Source organism: Bicyclus anynana, chromosome 14 (assembly GCF_947172395.1).
Source record: "Bicyclus anynana chromosome 14, ilBicAnyn1.1, whole genome shotgun sequence".
NCBI classification, from domain to species: Eukaryota; Metazoa; Arthropoda; class Insecta; order Lepidoptera; family Nymphalidae; genus Bicyclus; species Bicyclus anynana.
In genome coordinates this window covers 9,046,774-9,070,015 of record NC_069096.1, presented here as the reverse complement: position 1 = coordinate 9,070,015, position 23,242 = coordinate 9,046,774, and the positions used below count along the sequence as shown (strand labels likewise).

The 23,242-nt window shown below is 36.0% G+C and overlaps 1 protein-coding gene across 8 annotated transcripts in view; it reads left to right on the top strand.

The window, feature by feature from the left end:
* Positions 1–23,242, top strand: part of LOC112052168 (calcium-binding protein E63-1) — a 43,289-nt gene that overhangs the window by 8,226 nt on the left and 11,821 nt on the right. For 3 of the 8 annotated variants that reach the window (XM_024091140.2, XM_052885641.1, XM_052885642.1), the window contains exons 2-4: positions 6,006–6,038; positions 13,259–13,346; positions 21,910–22,053. In XM_024091140.2, coding sequence (XP_023946908.1) covers positions 6,006–6,038; positions 13,259–13,346; positions 21,910–22,053 — 265 coding nt within the window. Of the gene's footprint in view, positions 1–1,896; positions 1,984–6,005; positions 6,039–13,258; positions 13,347–21,909; positions 22,054–23,242 lie in introns of those variants that run through there. The other 5 variants (XM_052885638.1, XM_052885643.1, XM_052885645.1 and 2 more) reach the window with 3 other exon arrangements.

Here is a 23,242-nt window from a genome sequence, read left to right as displayed (position 1 = left end):
GGTTTGACCGCATCGATCGGTAAACGACGTTAGCATTGCCCTCTTTTTCCTTGCCCGAGATTAAAATTCCATTGTGACGTAAATTCCACAAATTTTTATCTATTCATCTTGAATAGGTGTCAGCGACCGCCATTATTCAAACTATTGTGAGTTATTGGAATACATATAATATGAATTATTGGGATATTAACTTAAATATACCTAGTATTATTTGCGTCCACGGCTTGACTGAGTGAAATTATGTTCCTATTGGACTGAAGTTTTGAAGAGGATAAAGCAGTAATACGAGTATCATCTATCTTCTACGTAAAATAATTATGATATTTTTAGTTTTAGCCATTTTTAGTTAGTTCATTTGTTAATATTATGACCTAACAAATGAACTAACTAAAAATGGCTATGTAGTTAGTCTGTACGCCGTAGAAGTAGGTGCGAGAGGATTGCCAGCAAAATCTCTCTATAACTTGCTTAAAGACCTTGGCCTCTCTAGAATTGCAGCTAGTTCTATATTAGAACGAGTATCCAAAGCTGCTCTAATAGGATCTTACCAAATTTGGATAGGTAGGGAGAACAACACGAGCAGAGAAAAGCGAGTGTTGATCGATCGTCAAGGAATTCTTTAACCCTACATCCAGTAGTCACAAGTCCTGGACTTTGCTTGGTAATTGTAATTTTTGGTAATTTTCTCTCTACCACGCGATGGACCCGGCACCTGCATAGTGAATCCATGGAATGCTAAGATATTCGTCTCATTAACAGACTAATAATGAAATCTTGCTTGAAAGCTTGGGGTTTCTCTGCGTGATCGAATCAAAAATGAGGAGATCCGCAGAAGAACCAAACTGATATAGCTCTGCGAGTCGCGATACTGAAGTGGCAATGGGCAAGCCACATAGCTCGAAGAGCCGATGGACGTTGGGGTGCCAAGATGCAGGAATGGCGACCCCGCACCGGAAAGTGCAGTGTTGGTCGACCCCCCATTAGGTGGACCGAGGATATCAGGCGGGTTGTAGAGAGCCACTGGATGCTCGCGGCTCGAGAACGTTTTGTTTGGAAGTTCATGCAAGAGGCCCATGTCCAGCTGTGGACGTCCATTGACTGTTAATGATGATGACGATGAAATTTAAGAAACTTTCAAGTATAATTTTTAGGATCTTTGAACACTGTAAACAACAGCTGAAAAGATTCATTCGCTAAGTATTAGTAGTAAAAAAGTGAAATGGATACTCGGTCGTAATGAAACGGATATTCTGAAAAAAATTGGCACACAAATATACATGGCGTTCCGCGTTTGTTATTATATGTTATTTATTTAATTACGTGTGCTTTTTATATCAGGAATTTGTTTGAGTCTCGCGGAAGAACGGAAATTCCACGCGCTCGAAGACAATATAATAAATAACTTCATCACTCGATGAAAATATTTTATAAAAGCTTTCCAACTATATATCTTTATTATATATCACTTTTTTTCTTTTCCTAGAAAACAACTGTAATCGTTACTATATTTAGGTACGATTAAGAATTGATCTAATATCACCAATAAAGTGATGAGTACCTATATTATGTATGTTAATAGACAATCGTCATAGTTGTTTGCTTGTGAAAAACGGCGACGGTCGTGCTCAGCAAAAATATAGTAAACCCTAACAATGCGTAGGCGCAAAACGTTATTGAACATTGAATGCTTCTAAAACTTGTACAAACAACTTGTCACAATATTGTAAAAAGAGTGTGATGAGTAATTTTAGTCGGACCCGTTTGTTTAGCGGGAAATAGCAATTGGACAGTGGTACGCATCAGACGTTCGGTTTGGCGATTATAAATAAAAGATAGGGAACTCGGCCACTGCTCCTGCTATTTCTGATTGGAAATAGAGAGCGCGGCCAGGTTATCGCGAGTGTGTTGAACATGAGTTCCCAGTGTCAATGGGGTTATGTATTTAAGAGCGCATTTGTAAGTTTTCCGCGCGTCGACCTATTTGTAAGTTTTTGAAATTTATTTGTTCTCTTTGTACATAGCTAAGCTACCTGCTAAAAGTGTTTGTTTGCTCATTGTCTGGTCTCGTGATCTCGTTACTATTTACTGTGTTAAATTGTGGCATGGTTTATATTCAATGAGTTGATTTATGTTGAAGTCTGAAATTGCGATTTCTAGGTATCTAAAATGTGATTAGCTTTGTTGCACGCATCTATAAATACTCCGATTCATTGAAATGAATGTTAACTAGATGAAGTACCTAAACAATATATAAATTTTCTTACGACTTAGGCCCACGCCAATTAAGATGGCGTCCTCAAGTTTTTTTTTATGAAAAAAAATAAAAGTGTGTTTTGTGTGTGTGTGATGCACGAATGGAGTTTACTCTTTCAGATCGACTGTCTAAATAGGTGTACGTCTCAATACGTACGCCTGGAAAGTGAAAGGTGCGCAGAATAGGTTACGCACAAAAACGTAACGCTGTCATTCGTTCATCGAATTTTACTGCCCATATTTTTTTCATACCGGGGGCTATATATGAAAAATCGATTTATAAGGAGTACCTAGTAACTCCAAAAATATTAGATTTGAATATAAATATTCACCAGTTTTCAGATGAGATTACAAATAAGAATTTAATGTGGACAACAAGACCCTAGCGTCATGTTTTCAGATTTCTAACTGTTCTAAAGTTAAATATTGTTTTTGTTTCTGTAAAGTTAATCTGTTTACTAGTTTAACTTTAGGTCTCACATATAAATGAAACTATTTTAATAGTATTTTTTGGGAATAATAAGCTAAAGTTAGAGTAGATATTTATTAAAAAAAACTGATTTTCACAGACGAAGTCACGGACTTCCGCTATATGGAGATTTGCTCTAAAATGATTGGTAAGGTTATTTAATTAGATAGTAGGCAGTTAGGTACCTATCTATTTAATGTACTTAGTAGATATAAGATTCCGTTCTGTAGCTCTAAAAGTCTCTGAAAGTAATCTCCTAATCTCTATATTATCTTCAAGGTTTCTTCACCGTAATCCTATGATTTAGTTAGGTTATACCCACCCTAATGCTTCAAACAAAATTTAAAATATTTTCTCTGAGAGGTTGGCGAGACGCCAACTGAGACAGTGGAAATTATGATATTCAGAAGCTGCACAATATGACAAAATCAAATTGCGCATTATTATAACGTGATTAACTGATTCATTATTAAGTTTAATCATTAAGAGCGTGAACATTTAATATTTAAATATTATTATGTCTATTAATCTTAATAGCCGTGATAGCCCAGTGAATATGATGGATGAGATTTCCAACATTTCAGTTGTGTGCATTTTAAGAAATTAAATACCATGTGTCTCAAACGGTGAAGCAAAAACATCGTGACGAAACCTGCATAACAGAGAATTTTCTTATTTCCCTGAGTTTGTGCAGTCTGCAAATCCGCATTGGGCCAGCGTGGTGGACTATTGGCCTAACCCCTCTAATTCTGAGAGGAGACTCGAGCTCAGCAGTGAGCTGAATAGGGGTTGATAATGATGATTAATCTTAAAGTAAAAAAAATTATGGCCGAGTGGCACAGTGGGTGACCCTACCCATTCATCTTAAGGTCGTGAATTCGATTCCCACGACTGGAAAAATACGTTTATAACACATTTGTTCGTAAAGTATCTCTTATTTCACCAATTTAAATATTGTAATGTATCTCATTACGCACATGTGGTGTAATGTAAAGTAAAATGCACAATTTAAAACCTTTATCATCCGTCTAAAAACGAGCGGTACTTTTTAAAATGTTCGCAAAAAGTTTTTATGTCAGAAAAGTGCGTTTGTGAGATAAAATATTATAATAAATAAACATTTAATTCTTTCATTTTAATAATTTTAAAAATAAATGACAACCATTTATCTGTAACAGAAACACAAAAAAAATAATTTACTTTATGAGTAAAACTGGCTGTTTTTGGTGCATTTGCCTAAAAAAAACGCTTGCACTTCACTACCTGTGCAAAAATGACTAGTGAAAATTAATTATTGTTTTGTAATATTATCAAAATAAACAATTCAGTGATGATGAAAATCAAAAAATGTTTTCATTTGCTCAATATAACTCGCTGATCTTAGGTACCTATCTACGTGCGCTAAAATCACTATACTATACTTAGTTTGCGTGGAAAACCCTGAAGAAAGTTGAAACAGGAAAACAGAAGTTTCCGCTCCCGTTTCTCCTTTTCGAAGTTAAAATATCCAAAAATTCTTTCTTACTGGGTGTAGGTATACGTCACAAAAAAAACTTCCGTCTGAATTTCAGCTGTCTAGCTGCAGTGCGAGTCGCTTCGGCTGGACGTTGATATGTCAGTTAGGCTTTTCCGCACGTCAATATCCGTCGATACTGATGCCGTAGGTACTCGATTAGACTTCTCTAAATCTGAATTTTTAGTATTATTACTAGCGGACGCCCGCGACTTCGTCTGCTAATAGTTAGTGTAGGCTATTAATCCCCATTTATATTACTTATTCGTAATTTGATTTGAAAGATGACATGACTGAAAAAAGTTCAACTCTTGTTTAAGTCTCATAAACCCCAAACCTGTTTTGAGGTTGAACTTTTAAAACTCTTTTAAAAATTAAATTACGAAATGTATTTACATTACATTTCGTAATTTATTTTTTTTCATAATTTATGCAATATTTTTTATAAATGTAACTTTAAAAATGGACTACTTACCATACAAACTTTCAACCCCTATGTCAGCCCCTACTCTTTTTATTTTAGGGATTAAAAGTAGCCTATGTTCTGCTCCAAGGTCTCATTTATCATAATACCAAAATTCATCTTCATCGGTTCATCCGTTAAGCCGTGAAAAGGTAGACAGACAGATAGACTTACTTTCGAATTTATAATATTAGTATAGAAGTATAGATGTAAGCCAGCCGACCTCATCAGAACAGCGTGGTGGGTCTAAGCTCCAATTCTACAAGGACGAGGTTGTCCCTGTATTAGGCTATTGAAATAGGATGATGATAATCTATATTAATATTATAAAGCGGAAGAGTTTGTTTGTTTGTTTGTTTGCTTGATTGGACGCGCTAATCTCAGGAACTACTGGCCCGATTAGAAAAATTCTTTCAGTGTTAGATAGCCCATTTACCGAGGAAGGCTATAGGATATATATTATCCCCGTATTCCTACGGAAAAAGGAACCATGCGAGTAAAACCGCGCGGCGTCAGCTAGTGGATTATAAAGTTGAAAGTATTTAACATTTTGTAGTAGTTTTCATTGGACAATCATATTAACAATATAACTTTTTCTTTCGTTTTCACACTCTAAAATTTTCGTACGCATGTGAAGATATTTTTGATATTTGTGTGATGTGCACTACATACTCGTATATGCAAACATGCACTGCTTAGTGAATAGTGCTTACCTTGAGGTCTCATTACAAACAAGAATTTAAAACAAAATGCCTACCCTAGTTAAAGACTTTGTGCACGCTACCAGTTGCCAGTTAAAGTTAAACCGGTTAAAGTTTTAGTACCTACTTCAGAGGCTCCTTTTTCTATGTACACAGAAAATAGGTATAGGTATATACTTAAATATTGATTTTTATAGTAAGACATTGGGATACTCTAAAATCCGAATACCAACCGGAGAACTTTGTAAATAAAAAATATAGTTATGGGCATGCTTTTAGGAATATCCTTGAATAAATCCTTCTTCTAGGCTTATATTCTTACAGACGAATTACCTACTATAAAAGACGTCCGGAAAATCAAGTCTTCACACATAGATTTTCCGGAATGGCAGTTAATTTCATCGGAAAGCGGGCTAACAGGAAGTTGCTAGATGCTGACAGTTCAGGACTTTGTTATTTGGAAGTAGAAGGCTAGGGAAAGGGGGCAGGGAGTCCCATGTTAGCATTGGTCTTCATCGGCTGATGATGATAATGATGATGTGGTAGCTTTATTCTATTGTAAATTATCAACATTACGCATTACTCACAGAGTGTTTTTTTTTACAGGGCATGGCAACTACATCTAGAAGTAGGAGAAAGGTAAGCAACGCTATTTATTTTTTATAGTTTATGGTCTGAGAGCATGTGTGGGCCAGACCTTTGTATTTTATAAAAGATGACAGATTTCAGTCCATGCTAAAGGTACTCAAGTATGGTAACCACAATTGACAAATGGCGGCTATATATTTAGACTCGTAACAATATTCAAAGTTCAAAGTATAAAACGTAATTTTTCCATATTTTCTACGGGATATCAGGAGAAATCATGTCGCGAAATACTTAAATTCGTTAAAACCTTTAAATAGGAGATCGATGGTTAAAACCTCTTTTAGAAACTTTTAGGTATTTATCGTTTTTTTCGAAAGGTTTGTACAAAGCCAAGCTAAGAGCCAACTGGCGACTGGGGGGCATGATACCTCGTATACAAAATTACGCTTTGTTATTCAGAGGTCCTTAAAACCTGTTACGAAGCTATCAGGGTCAATAGTTGGATACTGTAGGTATATGGTAGGAGAGTGGGCTTACAAACTTTCAGGTTTTATGAAATAACGAAGATCTGGCTATCACTTGACGGCCTCTGTGGCGCAGTGGTATGAGCGGTGGATTTACAAGATTGTCGTCCGGGGTTCGATCCCCGGCTGGGCTGATTAAGGTTTTCTTAATTCGTCCAGGTCTGGCTTTTGGGAGACTTCTGCCGTGGCTAGTTACTTACCATCCTACCGGCAAAGTTCCGGTACGAACTGTAGGAACCGAAAAATTTTAAATAAAAAAAATGCAACCGACATCCAACTTAAAAATTAACTTAAACTAAAAAGCAAAAAATAACATCTTACCTATGTGCTACCAAACCCTTCACAAAAAGAAAGAATTTTCAAAATCGGTCCATAAATGACGGAATTATCGCTGGACATACATAAAAAAAACCATACATACAGCCGAACGTAGAACCTACTCCTTTTTGGAGGATGAAAATCCACACTCTTTAACCGATTACGGTTAAAGGGTGTGGATTTTCATCCTTCTCCTAATAATTTATACCGCTTCCATCTTAGATTGCATCGTCACTTACCATCAGGTGATACTGTAGTTAAAGGGTAACATGTAAAGAATAAAAAAATATATATATCATAGGCTCTCGCTCTATTAGTAGCAATAGACGCAATAATAACTTAAAAACCTTTAGAATAGACTAATGGGGAAATTCACCTCGAGCAACGTCGGCCGGCTTCTTGGGAAATAACAAATATTATTCGAAAGGTTCTTTTATTAGAGAAATGGGTTAATTAAGTCATCGAAAGGTTTGTTTTGATTACCAACTAACAGAGCTTTATGAGATCGGCAACGGATAAAAGCTACATACCTACTTCAAATATGATCGACGTAATTAATTACGTGGTACCTACCTTCCCACAGTTATTCCATGAAATGACTTTTTATTCATACTGTAAAAATAAAATATCTTTTTTTTTTTTATTCTTTACAAATTAGCCCTTGACTAAAATCTCACCTGATGGTAAGTGATGATGCAGTCTAAGATGGAAGCGGACTAACTTGTTAGGAGGAGGATGAAAATCCACACCCCTTTCGGTTTCTACACGGCATCGCACCGGAACGCTAAATCGCTCGGCAGTACGTCTTTGCCGGTAGGGTGGTAACTAGCCACGGCCGAAGCCTCCCACCAGCCAAAATCTTTTATCTATACTTATAATAAATCTGTAGAGAGGTCGATTCTGTACATGAAATATATTTCCTAGGCTTCGGCCGTGGCTAGTTACCACCCACCGACAAAGACGTACCGCCAAGCGATTTGGCGTTCCGGTACGACGTCGTGTAGAAACCGAAAGGGGTGTGGGTTTTCATCATCCTCATAACAAGTTGGCCCGCTTCCATCTTAGATTGCAACATCACTTACCATCAGGTGAGATTGTAGTCAAGGGTTAACTTATAAAGAATTAAAAAAAAATATATTGTATATTATATTTATTAAGTAGAATTAATGAAATGAATAATAATATAATATTAAAAAAAAATAATGTATATTATATTTATTAAGTAGAATCAATGAAATGAATAATATGAGGCTTTTTGACAACTATAACATTGAAAACATACTGAAAATTCTACCGATATATCTACCCCGTCTTATTTTGAAAGAAATAATTTCTTTATTCAAACATCACTCATCTATTATTATAAAGGTGAAAGTTTGTGTGTAAGTGTGTATGTTGTTTACAATGCGGCTATTGAAGCGATTTGGCTGAAATGAGGAATCGATGTAGGACTAACATATAGGCTACTTTTCATCCCGCAAAAATCCATGGTTCCCCTGAGATTTGTGTCAATTTGAATCTGAATTTCACTCGGTTGGGGAGTCACTAGTGATCAATATTTGCCTATCTTCACCAACGTTCATGGCTTTGGTTCGATAATAACAATCCAGCTAGCGGGGATCAAACCCAGGACCTCTCGCTTTTGATACGGCTCCTTTACCGTGGAGCAGTTAAGGGTTTCAACTACACTTGCATAATCTTCCCTTCACTACTTTTAACTTTACCTAAGTAGCTAAGACTTCTTGACTGTAGGCAACTTCGCAAACTTAAGCATCTATCTTTCTTTGAATCTAGGATTTGTTTTGTAAAGTTAATAAATTCTAGAATTCTAGATACATTTCTACTGAGCGAAGCTTTTCCTTTAAACTTTAATTGAATCCGGATCATTTCTTTGATTTCGCCTGACCTTTATTTTATTCCAATTAAGCATTAAGAGCGCGCAGCGCGTCGGTACGATATGGATAAAATTCGAAACGCAAACGAGACGCCGAATTATGACTTTCACGTGAGTGAAAAGCACGGAGCGATTGATGCGCGACGCAAATTTTATGACGTGAGCGCCAAAACCATTTTTACCTAATTGCAAGTAAATTAAACAACATAACGAAAAACAAAATGGCCATGTTCAAGATATATACCTAATTTTCTATACAAAACAAAAATTTAAGAAAATAAGTTTGCTTTTCCTGAGATTGAAAGCAAAATGTGAGCAAAACATGTATTTTTCAAAAAAATAAACTATTGAGAAATATTTTAAAAATTGTGTATTTTGTAAAGTCATAACGAAGCTAACACTTTGAAATATCATTTACCCAAATATCAGGCTCCTAACTTTTCCAGAATCTGAGATCCAGAACCATTTGTAAACACCAAATTACATATTGCACACTCTTAAATGAAATTATTAACTACTAAAAGACGTCCCGCGATTTTACCCGTGTACTTGAAGGTCCTGTGGGAATACGGGGATAAAATATTTATTACTCAAATTACCTAAAAGTTCATCCGTATTTATTATAAATCACAAAATATTACGCTGAATCAAAGCGGATGAAATTTGCCACACATATTATATAGTTTCTTTCTTTTCTCACGATTTGTGTGTCTGTTGACTTTATTGTCTGAAACTGCTAAGCCGACTTTTTTAATCTTCATGTGTTGTGTATACTGTTGCTTAATTAATAGTTATACAACTTAACAGCCACATTGTCCTACAATTTGTGTGGGAAATTATCTCGTTTGCAGGAACGAACTTTTCGGCGTAGGCCCAGCAATTTTCTTTTAGCTACCAGAATCAAGAATTTTCGTAAATATAAATGTTGAACGTCTCATAAAGATGAAGCTACTCACAGAAAATGCACTACTACCTAAATATTAACTTAATTATTATAACAACTTAAATTAATATTTCGTACATAACCAACAAGTACCTATAACGGAATGCATGGAATCTTTTAGAACGTAACTCCGTCATGTCACGTATGTTTGAATATGTTCACAACTATGTGCCCAATTTGAAACCGTCCCTTTGTCTTTGACGATGCGGTCCATTTCAAATACGTAGACCATAACAAACTTAATTTGTTTCTGTCAACAGCTTTATACTTTGTTAATGAACCACCCTTTATAAAATCAAATGATGTTGAACCTTGAAGCTCGTACAAAGGATGTATGTGGAAGGAGGATTTATTTATATGTGAAAACCTTTCACAATAAGTATTTGTATCTATAAAGAGTTCTTTTATTAAACCAAATTGACTACTTCTCTTAGAGTAATAAGTATTTAAAACTTTCAAATTATATCTATTCTTACATATTATTAAAAAACAAAATCTTCCACCGCATCTATCTATTTCCAATTAACGTTAAAATTCCTCACCCGTAGCGGTAATACAGTTTTTACCAATACCAATAGATACTGATTTGTAAGGAAGGTACATAATTTGTGTGTAAATTATTTGAATTGTTGCATGTGTGGGTAAAGTCAAGTCGCCTAAGAGTTTTCTGCAATAACACTGGCTAATAATGGCGATAGATTATAATATACCGAAAAATAACACGTTAAATTGTAATCAGTATGTTCAGTTCACAATATATCGAAGATTACAATATCGCGAGTGAGATTATAAACTAACGTATTTTACATATGCTTAATATATTATATACTTAACAAACCAATGGTAGAATATTCCAAATTTCATTCCGAGGGCGTAATCGCGAGCGTTTGCTATAGCTTGGCAACTTCATTCGTAACGCTTTCGATGGTTCGCGCGGGCCGGTTGGCCTGTAGCGATGAATGAAAAACCCATGACTGATGCACCTCACTTCCCCGCACGCACGATTTCACACCCGCGCAGTCTTTCCCCCCGTCGCCCGCATAGCATGGGAGTGTCATCAACGAACTTGCCAGACTATAGTTTATTGTTAAATGAAAATCTCGTAATAAGCTATTTCTGATCTGATTTTACTAATAAGTACCTACCAGTACCGTTTATGCATATCTTGAAAAAAGATTTTACAAAATATCTATTTTCGAATACCTATCGTATTAATTGATATATAGACGTCGTCATAGAACTCGCTATCCACGTCCTGTTAGATGTCTTTACTTCTCTTCAGAATACAGAAAACACTAGAAACCACGTTCAGCCATCATTAGCATGCATTGTGTCCAAAAATTGCACGTCAAACAACACGGCATACACAGAGTGACTAATCGCTTGTTCGTGAATTTACACTAAAAAAGTTTCATATCTATGTGCGATCATACTTTCTGGAATTTTCAATATTCTGAGCTAAATTCCTGCAATATGCGGTTGGACCTTGGACTGTTGACAATGAACGCACGGGAAGATCGGATCAACAGATTGATTTAAACTGTGTCTTTGAAGATTGTAGCGCAACTCAGACGGAATCGCCTTTGTTCTTGCCGATGTTTCATGGTTTGTTTGGACGATATAGGAAATAGAGATCTCATGTTTTTTCACAATGTTGCTTCAATGTTTCCTGGCTAAGCCCCGAGTTGATGCCGTGCCAAACGCGACATTGGCTATTTCGATTTGATTTCAATGCGACCTTTATTCGCGTCCTAAGAGAATTTACGGAATTATTCCATTCCTTTACATACCTACTCTGTCAAATACTGAACACATGTTGTGAATACCTACAGGTACATACAGGTATATATGTATACAGTACGTCCTCCGTGGATTCTTGGCAGATAACGGAGATGTAATAAATGAACTGTTGACATTAAACTCGTTTGACAATGTATGACAAACATGCGAGTATAGAGATACTTGCCATAATTCGAGACTAATTTTGTTTGTCGGTTTATTTGATAACATTGATGGTAAATAGGGTGTACCTACTCCCACTTATGATTTAGCTACGCATACTTCTTAAATCGACTGTTTTTTAAATTAAATTTAAGGATTTTAAACTCGCATTTATAATTCAATTGCTTCTAACTACAATTTTAATGAAGTACCTACTTAGATGAATGGGGATGATGATTTGAATATATTATTTTTTATGAGGCATTCGTGTAAATAATGTCAATATTAACTAACTATAATGTAAAAAACAAAGATTGACTGGACGTTTGCAAAATAAATAAGATTATAAAATTTTCTAAATTTACTAAAATTCTTTTACCGTAATTAGATGAAAATTCATACATTTTCGTGAGTTCATAATTACATTGAAAAATGTAAAACTAAACGTGACATTTTTCAACGTAATTATGAACTCACAATTTATCAAAGATTTATTCGTAATTTTGTTTAAACGCCCGCCCATACAAATCTAACAATCAGCGAATCACGACGAAAGACGTCATTAATTCGTGTCATTTTGTATGGGGCGTTTTTCAAGGATAAATCATCAAGGCATCAAGGCAGTGCCGCAAATCTGACTGTTTAAAAGTAATGACCGCAGATATCCTGTTAGAAAATTGCTTTGCCATTAGCATACTCCTAATTTATATACAACTAGCGGAATTCAGTTTATCACAAATCCCGCGGGAACTATGGATTTTTCCGGAATGAAAAGTAGCCTATGAGTTAATCCAAAATAAAATCTACTTCTATTTCAAATTCTATCATCCCTTATTTTATCCTCATGGGGGTTGAATTTATCAAAATCCTATTGCAATTATGCAATAGGGATGATGATTTACGGATGAATTACGGAGACCCTAAGCTAAGCTATTGCTTAAATAGCTAATCCAACCCATGTAGCCTAGTGGCACGTCGATTCTCTTTCTACGATAGCAAACGAACGACGAAGCGTTAGCGATCGTAGAAAGAGAATCGGCGTGCTACAGGGACAGGACTGTCTACGGCTCATATTGATCAGCACAGGGCATCACTTTGTAGGACTTGCATTGCAAGCCCTGCGAATACGAAGTGTTGCTCTGTTTGTAGACCATAGTTTTCCACTTATTTGGTTTTCAAGTGGAACCTCTGCCTGAACCGTCAACTACTTATACGTAACTAAGTATAAAAAATATTATGTAAAAGAACTCGATCATATAAGAATGCCGGCTCATTTTTCCACTCAGCGCCGTTGACTAAACTAGATTAAAAATTGAGATTTTATTGTTTTGTGTTGCATAGATTAGCGAAACCACTATACATTCAACACAATACACGATATAACAGATATAATAACATAGCTTTGGTGATATAAAATTGAATAGCAATGATATATCCGTAGGCAAATATTGATCACTCAATCCTCTGATAAGACAAACAAAAAGACTGATAACGTCTGAAAATTGATAAATTGTACGATTATATGTTGCTATTTTATTCATAAATAATTTATTGTTTTGAAACAAAGTATTGTTAAGGAATACCGTGTGTTAATTAGTGTTACAGTGAAGTGTTATGTATGTCTGATCAAAGTGCGTGTCTCTTGTTCCAGCAGGATGATGAGAAAAAAAATAAGAAAAAACAGTCGCCCGTCGACGACCGGCCGTCCGTGCCTTCCCCCAGCGAATCTATGCTTCAAAGTAAGTCATAATTACATTCATTGTTAAATATTACGTTTCAATCATTGGCATAACTATACCCAGTGGCGTGCACTTCATAGATGCATACACACAATGCATACTCTGATGATTCATTACGAACCTGTATTGGAGAAAGAATTTTCCATTTTTGTACAATGATTTTTCATACCCTAGTTAAAAACCTTGTGCACGCCACTGACTATACCATCTGAAACCCATGGCGAAGTCAGCTGATAGTATCGGCGGCTCATTTAGAACTTTCATGCCGAGTGTCCTTTCAGTTCCCTTCGTGGACCCATAGCGTTTTGCCTGCCCTCCCATAGTTACGCCACTGGTTTCAATGTTTTCGCCTAAATACTAATTAATTCACATTAAAAGTATGTGTTCATTGCCACCCACAACTGCTTGGCACGAGCACGTTAAGCCCGATCATTTTCACTAACATTTGTTAGCGGTTGTTAAGAGTCCTGAGCCCGTCAATCCACATTAGCGTGGTGGGTCCAAGCCCCATATAACCATAGTTCATATAGTCCATGTAGCTAAAATAGGTTAACAATAAAGATATTGCGCGTGTCCAGCTGAGGATGTCCTTCGATGGAGAGAACAAATGAATATAATATATCTACGTGTACTAAAAGTGTATTCGAACTAGCCGTGTTCGTACATATCGAATATCCAGATATCAGAGATACGAGTAGGTATACCCGCAGGTGCTAAGGTAAACAATGTCGGAATAATTTTTGCTATCCATTAAGGCATCAGTTTTCACAAATATGGTCGACGTTCTACATCATGGAACTATGCATAGCACTAAACGGGTTCCTCGAATAAGTGCTAAAATCGAATTTCAGTACGAACACAATATTGCAACAACATTGTTTTCTATATTGGATAGAAGCAGGCGTTACTTTGCGGAAGTTCATCATGAATATATAATAACTAGCTGACGTCGCGCGGTTTCACCCGCGTGGTTCCCGTTCCCGTAGGAATACAGGGATAATTATAGCCTATAGCCTTCCTCGATAAATGGGCTATCTAACACTGAAAGAATTTTTCAAATCAGACCAGTAGTTCCAGAGATTAGCGCGTTCAATCAAACAAACAAACAAACAAACCTTTAAGCTTTATTATATTAGTATAGATTTATTTATTTTGCTATCCTCCGCGAAAAACCGACGAACCCATGCGACAACGTCACCCAGGTCCGACAAAATACTCTCTACATACGTTTCACCTCGAAACCGGAGCATCCTCAGGAGATGTCGACTCTACAACGTGCAAATTCATTGTTTTCTTAATAAAATATCTCTCGATTAGGTACTTGGATAGTGCAAGTAAATTTGGCTTGTCCTTTTCAATCATAAGTTTAAGCTGTGAATTTGAAAAATAAATCTCACTACTTAATTAAGTTTATTTATTTATTTATTTATTACAATCTCAGCTGATGGTAAGTGATGATGCAATCTAAGATGGAAGCGGGCTAGCTTGTTAGGAGTAGGATGAAATCCACACTTATTTCGGTTTCTACACGACATCTAACCGGTACGCTAAATCGCTTAGCGGTACGTCTTTGTCAGTATGGTGGTAGCCACGGCCGAAGCCTCCCGCCAGCCATACCTGGACCAATTAAGAAACCTCAATCGATCCAGTAACTTAATTAAGTACAATAATTTTGAATTTTATTACTTTCTTTTTTCTTAAAAATTAAAACCGTTTTGAATGTTTTATTTTAATGTGCAATTATCCCCAATACCTCGGAAAATATTACAAAATCTATTAATTTTGACAAAAGACAAAATGAAATTCTTTAAATAGTCATTTCATTCAATACAAATGCAATTCAATTGCATCATATTATATGATAGGTGCTGAGAGAAGGGCGGCAGGTGCTTTGGGGCCTAGGACGGCCAAAACTGCCAATTCCCGCCTGGTGGTGGATCTAACTATTCTAAGGAGGAGAATGGATATTAGGCTCTATCTAAGGAGCCACTCTCTTATAAGGAGACCTGGCCCACTACAGGACCAGGTCTCCTAAAGCTAGTGTTGTGAAAATCATTTATACTCGTAGTAGGCGATAAAAAAGACTGATAACAATTATGATGATGTATATAGCTTGGCAACTTCGTTCGTAACACTAACGATGGTCCGCGCGGGCCGGGGGGCGAGTAGCATTGAATGAAAAACCCACGTCTGATGCACCTCACTTCCCCGCACGCAGGATTTCACATCCGCGCAGTCTTTCCCCCGTCGCCCGCATACCATGGAAGTGTCATCAACGAACTTGCCAGACTATAGTACCTATAGGACAAGTGAATAAAATGTTGAAAAAACATCTAAATAACAACTTGCTGAACTGAGTTTGGTCCTGAAAAACAATTCCCCGTAATCTGTGGCAAAACATAAGAATTTATGACTTTATAGCGACTTACGTCTCATAAACGATGAAGGGAGATTTCACTGTGTACAAAATAGAATGATAAATGATTATATTTATTAACCTCTGTAGACGAAGTCTATAAAATCTATACTAATATTATAAAGCTGAAGAGTTCGTTTGTTTGAACGCGCTAATCTCAGGAACTACAGGTTCGCTTTGATAAATTCTTTCAGTGTTAGATAGCCCATTTATCGAGGAAGGTTAATAGATATATTATCGTATTCCTACGGGAACGAGAACCACGCAAGTGAAACCGCGCGTCTGCTAGTAATGTTGTTAAATTGTGGCTCTAAGACTGTGTTATGGTCAAATAACAAGTATAAGAACGGATAAGTAAGTAGGTCATGAAGTCAAGGTTCAACTTACAATTCATTAAGTGTTACAGCCTTATTAGTTTGCTGGGTTCTTAATCCGTTGTGTTATGTAATAGGTACGTGCTGACTTATTGTTTGTTTAACATATTAACCATATAATAATCATAAAGTATTTCAGTTGAATACATTATTTTTGTCATTTACAACCTAAAAGAGTTGGTTTAATAATAATAATAATAATAATTATTTATTTATTCATCAGAAAGCAGGTTTAACAAAGATTGCTTAAATATAATAAGACCCTGATACTACCATAATAATTTGGTGTATGAAAAATTTAAATAGACTATATATAATCCTAATTTAAAAGCAAACAGATAAAAAAGAAAACATATGTAATAGCTTATACAATTTAACATTTTATGATTTTAGGGAAGTACTATCATAATGTCGGTGGGAGGGTTTCGGCAATTCTTTTTTTGTGAAAACCATATGTTTTTTCGGGATAAAAGTTAAATAGGTTGCGGAAACCATGCGTTTTTCAGGATTAATGTAGCCTATATGTTGCTCCTCCAACTTATCTTCCAACGAAAGTCCAATAAAAATCGGTTCTGCCTTTACAGAGATATACCTACTGCCCGGACGAACAGAAAGACGGACTGATAAAATTAAAAAAAAACTTTATCATGCTTTAGTATCGTGTAAATAGGATATTAGCACTTGAAAAAACATAATTAAATTGAAAAAAAAAAACAGTTGAAATCACAGACAGACTTTTCAATTTTATATAGGTAAAAATTTTAATAAAAAAAATTCAACCGACTTCCAACTCAAAAAATAACTTTAACTAAAAAGCAAAAAATAACATCCTACCTATGTGCTACCTTCTGATCAGTTTGAAGGCGGTGCCAAGCCAGTGATGTTTTAATTAAATACGTTTAAACTACAAAATTTCTGTGGTTATTCCAGAAACAGCTTTAATTAAAACACGACACTGGCTTGACACCGCCTTCAAACTGATCAGAAGGTAGCACATAGGTAGGATGTTATTTTTTGCTTTTTAGTTAAAGTTATTTTTTGAGTTGGAAGTCGGTTGAATTTTTTTTATTAAAATTTTTATTTTTTTATTTTTAGTGATAGCATACCCACTGCGTGTCACAACCTATCTAAATGGAAAGTTCTTATCAATACAAAATTTATCAAGTCCAAACACAAGGTAGCTACTGTGAGCCGTCGAGGAGTTCTCTTCACTGTGCTTCGTCTTCATCACCAGACCCTTAATACAGTCGCAATCCATCTAGGTGGAAAGTTCTCATCAATACAAATTTATCAAGTCCAAACACAAGGTAGCTACTGTGAATCGTCGAGGAGTTCCCTTCACTGTCCCTCGTCTTCATCTTCAGACCCTTAATACAGTCACAATCCATCTAGGTGGAAAGTTCTCATCAATACAAATTTATCAAGTCCAAACACAATGTAGCTACTGTGAACCGTCGAGGAGTTCTCTTCACTGTCCCTCGTCTTCATCACCAGACCCTTAATACAGTCACAATCCTTCTAGGTGGAAAGTTCTCATCAATACAAATTTATCAAGTCCAAACACAAGGTAGCTACTGTGAACCGTCGAGGAGTTCTCTTCACTGTTCCTCGTCTTCATCATCAGACCCTTAATACAGTCACAATCCATCTAGGTGGTAAGTTCTCATCAATACAAATTTATCAAGTCCAAACACAAGGTAGCTACTGTGAACCGTCGAGGAGTTCTCTTCACTGTCCCTCGTCTTCATCACCAGACCCTTAATACAGTCACAATCCATATAGGTGGAAAGTACTCATCAATACAAATTAATCAAGCCCAAACAAAAGGTGACTGCTGTAAATTCTTGACGAGTTCCATCGTCTGTGTTTCGGCTCCATCATCAGACCAACTCCAAACCTTCATAAAGTTGTAGTGGTTTAAAATACCTTATGGAAACACTAACAAACGTACTAGCCGTCTCTACAACTTTCGAAAGTTCCCCTCAATTTCTCCAGGATGCCATCATCAGATCCTGACATGAAAAAAATGGGACCACCCTGGAAGTAAACCCTACAAAACAAAAAAAGAATTTTCAAAATCGGTCCATAATTGACGGAATTATCGCTGGACATACATAAAAAAAAAAAAAAAAAAAAAAAAAAAAACATACATACAGCCGAACGTAGAACCTCCTCCTTTTTGGAAGTCGGTTAAAAATAGTATGAATCACTACAGACGGACGGACGTTTCAAAAGTGCTTGTAAACTAAGTACTTGAAATGTTGAATTCATATATTTATCAAAGTTAAAAAGAAGATCAGAGAAGTATGCAGTAGATCATTGACACCATTTAGGACCGAGCCAAGAATGCTGCGAAAAAAATAAATCTGTAGATAGGTATAATGAATCGAGTCGCAAAAAAATCGGTTACCGAGAACAACCCACGGTGAATACACACAACAGTTACTCGTAGTCGTATATATGTGTGATATTTCGGGAACTGCGATAAATTCCACTGTAAAATAATACTCTAACGTTTAAAAGTCATTACAAACTTCACGATGGAATATTTGGCAAGTCGCATACACAACCGATGTGTGATCTTTCCACAATCACGCATCACGTGTGAGTTTTAATAGTCGTTTAAAAATTTTATTTGTTTTTAAGCACTCGTCACAGTAGTAATACGTATAATATTTTTTTTAAAATTAAGAAATTTTAAAATTAAATCAATGATAAAGACACATATCTAAAAAAGTACATATATGTATATGCCAGCAGGCTCATTCATTATCTTTGACGTATGCTAGTTGACTTATAAGCAATTGAGATTCAATGTAAAAATGTCATCCGGTGCTTACTGGTAGATATCACACAGTAGGTAAATTACATTTCGTCAATTGATTTGATATTTATTTTAATAGGTCGATAAGAAAGACCAAATAGGCCAGTTGTAGATATTACCTAGTGGCAATCAATTGGTATAATTAATTTAATGAAAATTTGAGATCATGTCCGTTACAGTTGGAAGTGAATTTTACTGACATTGACGGAATTTGAGAGGAATATTTGATTTAATTATGTATTTTAGGATCTTTTTATGTAGGATTTGTATGTAGATTATCCTATATGTATATGAATGGATGCAATATTAACTACAATAAAATACAATACAATACAATAAGGTTGTAATTGTACAAGGTAATAAGGTTGAATTTTCTTATAATTTTCTTTTAAACCCCAAAAATGAACAATTTTGTTGCTTTAACATTGATCATCGTATTTATTTAATCAAAGTGCTTTATATATTTTTTGAAATTTCACTAACGGCGTTCATTACATATCTACTATCTCAAAATGAAGGCTAGTTTGTCTGTCTGAAACTGAAACATGATAGATAAGAAAGGTATGAAACACGTAACGTCTCCCTAATCTTTAGTCAATATTGTGAACGATATAAGGCCAACTGATGAAAGTTTCCTCATTATCATAAACACCTTCAGACAATTATCAAGATTACATCTCGTTCATTTAGAAGTTAAGTGTTGATAAATAATGTGCATCTAACTAGTTTAATATAATTAACTCGTGTGTAGTTTAACTAGTGACATAAAGAATGGCTACTCAAAAGAATAACGAATTTTGTAAGTTAAAAACAAAAAATACTTGTTCAAAGTAAACATCATCCCGCAGTATTTTAATTGTATTTGTAATCTAACAATGTCGATATCATTTGGTTTGGAAGTGAGGAACGTATGAGTTTTTGTTAGATGTATAGATATTATAACAAAATAAACATTTTCGAATTATTGTGACATACAATAATTCGAAAATGTTTATTTTGTGCTAGCCCCTAAAAAAAAAGAGCCTGCGTCTTTGCCAGACCTTCTGCTGGTTAGTTTGGATTAGGGTGGCACTGGGAGGTAGCTGGTTTCAGTGGTCCAGACCAGTGCTAGACATCCCGATATTTTTAAAATCAAATTTAAATGCTTTTCGGGAATACTATAATTCAACCGTGACTTTGAAAGTTTACGATGACGCACGCCATAACGTCCTTTGATTTTGCTCAAAGTAAACATTATCCCGCAGGATTTTAATTGTATTTGCAATCTAACATTGTCGAGATCTCCTGTGTATCATCCGGTTTCGAAGTGAAACATATGAGCTTTTTGTTAGATAGATGTCACAAGAATTCGAAAACGTTGATTTTGAGCCAACCCCTAATAGAAAGAGAGTCTAAGTCTGTTTTTGCCAGATCTTCTGCATATAGAGTTTGGACTGGAGTGGCCTTTGGAGGTAATATCAAGGGCCCAGGCCAGTGTTGCCAGATGTCCTGATTTTTGCGGGGACATCCCGATTTTAAAGTCCCGCTTTTCTGGAATAACTCGACCGCTGTATGAAAATGCGCGGGCGGGTGGCACACGCACTTCTCAGACTATTGTTTTAAATGTCATATTTTTCTAATTAATAAAACATTTTTGATTTTGATTTCTGGTTTTTTTTTTTCATTTTATTATTTAGAAGATAAATCAACTATTTAACGATAAGGTAAAATCAGATTTAAAATATCATATTTATGATATTTATATACATATTGTATGGATATTTTTACTGTGTACATAATTTGAACTCAAATAAAAAGATAAATATTCATAAACTTTAGATTATTTACGTTTTTTACGATGTCCCGCTTTCGGGGTAAGAATCCCAATTTTTCATTCAAAAAGGTCCTAAAACACGACTTGGAAAAAAAATCTGGCAACGCTGGTCCAGACCGTCAACCTTCGAAGTATAAAGCGTAATAATTTTACATAATATTCCTGTATAAAAAATCACGTCAACCTGCTACACTAATACTAGGTATCTACTAATTCTGCAAGTCAATGTCGCGACTTAAAATTGCTTGATAATACATGTTCTACCTATCTTTCGTATATCAGAAGATTTCAAAATCAGAAAGTATATCTACGTTTTTTATCGCTAAAATATAACATCAATCAAACATTACATTTTTTGTATTTTGTAATTGATTGATTATTATTTTGTACTAATAATATTATAGGTCTGACGGCCTCCGTGGCGCAGTGGTATGCGCGGTGGATTTACAAAACGGAGGTCCTGGACTGGGCTGATTGAGATTTTCTTAATTGGTCCAGGTCTGGCTGGTGGGAGGCTTCGGCCGCGGTTAATTACCACCCTACCGACAAAGACGTACCGCCAAGCGATTTAGCGTTCCGGTACGATGTCGTGTAGAAACCAAAAAGGGGTGTGGATTTTCATCCTTCTCCTAACAAATTAGCTCGCTTCCATCTTAGACTGCATCATCACTTACCATCAGGTTAGATTGTAGAAAAGAGCTAATTTGTAAATAAAAAAAGGCCTGGGATCCTGATAGGGGAATAACGTTATTCTCCTTTATAACGCTGTGACGTCGTTCGTTTCCATGGCAACTTCGTTGATAATGATATTTTAATTTTGGCATCTATACTACTAGTATCTACTATACTAATATTATAATGCTGAAGAGTTTGTTTGAACGCGCTAATCTCAGGAACTACTGGTCCGATTTGAAGAATTCTTTCAGTGTTAGATAGCCCATTTATCGAGGAAGGCTAAGGAAAAGGGAACCGCGGGGGAGAAAGCGCGTGGCGTCAGCTAGTCAAACATAAAGTTCTTTGAAAAAGACGTGTTATAAGTAGGTGAAAAGTTCGTCGACGAGTGTGAAATAGTGGAATTGCACCCTTGATATCAGACTGTTTCCGATGTATATTTATTTAGACTGTGATACTTGCAGATCTCCGGACAGCGTTCGGTCTGTTGGACCGGGACAGCGATGGGCACGTCACGCCGGCTGAGCTGCAGTTCATGCTGCGGAACCTCGGCATTGAGGTCAGCGACGACCTCATAGCGGACCTCATCAAGGACGCCAGTAAAACTGGTGAGTCATCAGTATCTGCCTATTTAAACGGCCCACTACAGGCCAGCTGGCCTAATCTCTACCTTTGAGCAACTGTAGTGGACATGCACGAAAAGGGGAATACTCATCGGCCCATAAAACGTCGGCCTCGGGAACCCAGGTATACCCCCGTATAAAAGTACTAGCTGACGCCGCGCTGTTTCACCCGCGTGGTTCCCGTTCCCGTAGGAATATAGGGATAATATACAGCTTATAGTCTTCCTCGATAAATGGTCTATCTAACACTAAAAGAATTTTTCAAATTGGACCAGTAGTACCTGAGATTAGCGCGTTCAATCAAAAAAAACAGACTCTTCAGCTTTATAATATTAGTATAGATATGGAGATGATGATATGATGTATAAATAAGGATCTGGTTAATTAATTGGCTAATTAAAAGTATGTTTCTTAAAGAAAAATTTATTTTTATCACTCTTCTAGGGTAAAATGTTCGCCAGTGTACCAAAGCGGCGAAGTAACATTTGAAGCTGTATTATTTTTTTCTGTTACCAACAAGCTTAACAAACAAGAAAACCAACAAACGATATTGCTTTCTAATGAATGCATACATATTCTATACACATCACTATCTAGACCCAAAGTAAGCGTGGTCTGTGCCATGGGTAGCAAATGAAGTGCATTGATAGAAAGATTGTTAAATACGTAAAAATATATGTTGGTCTTAAATTACTAGTTACTAGGCACGGCTTCTGAAAACATAAATAAATATAAATTCATGCAATGTACGTAAATTTATTTCACGGAAAACATGACAAAACTATCGGTCAAACGGAGCGTATTTGCACCTTGTTACGTGTACATATTTAATTAAATTCGCTTTGTGAACTTGAGCATGTTCATACCGACGTCACGTTCAATTGCACAAAGTTAAATCACAAACGAAAATGTCATGAACTCAAACTCATGAGATTTTAAAATAGGTATACGACTATGTCCTCGCTACAGTCACAGCACAGGCGAGTTCGCCCACTTTGCACTCTGATTTGAATTTTTGCCAAAAACGAACGCGGTGGCCGGTGCCGCGTTGATTTTTATTCACGCTCAGCGAAATTAGGTCATTTAACGATTCTATGAGCGACTAAATAGATTTCTGTGTAATAGATTTTTGTTCTAATTGTTCTATTATCATGCTCTAACAAAACTTCCTGCT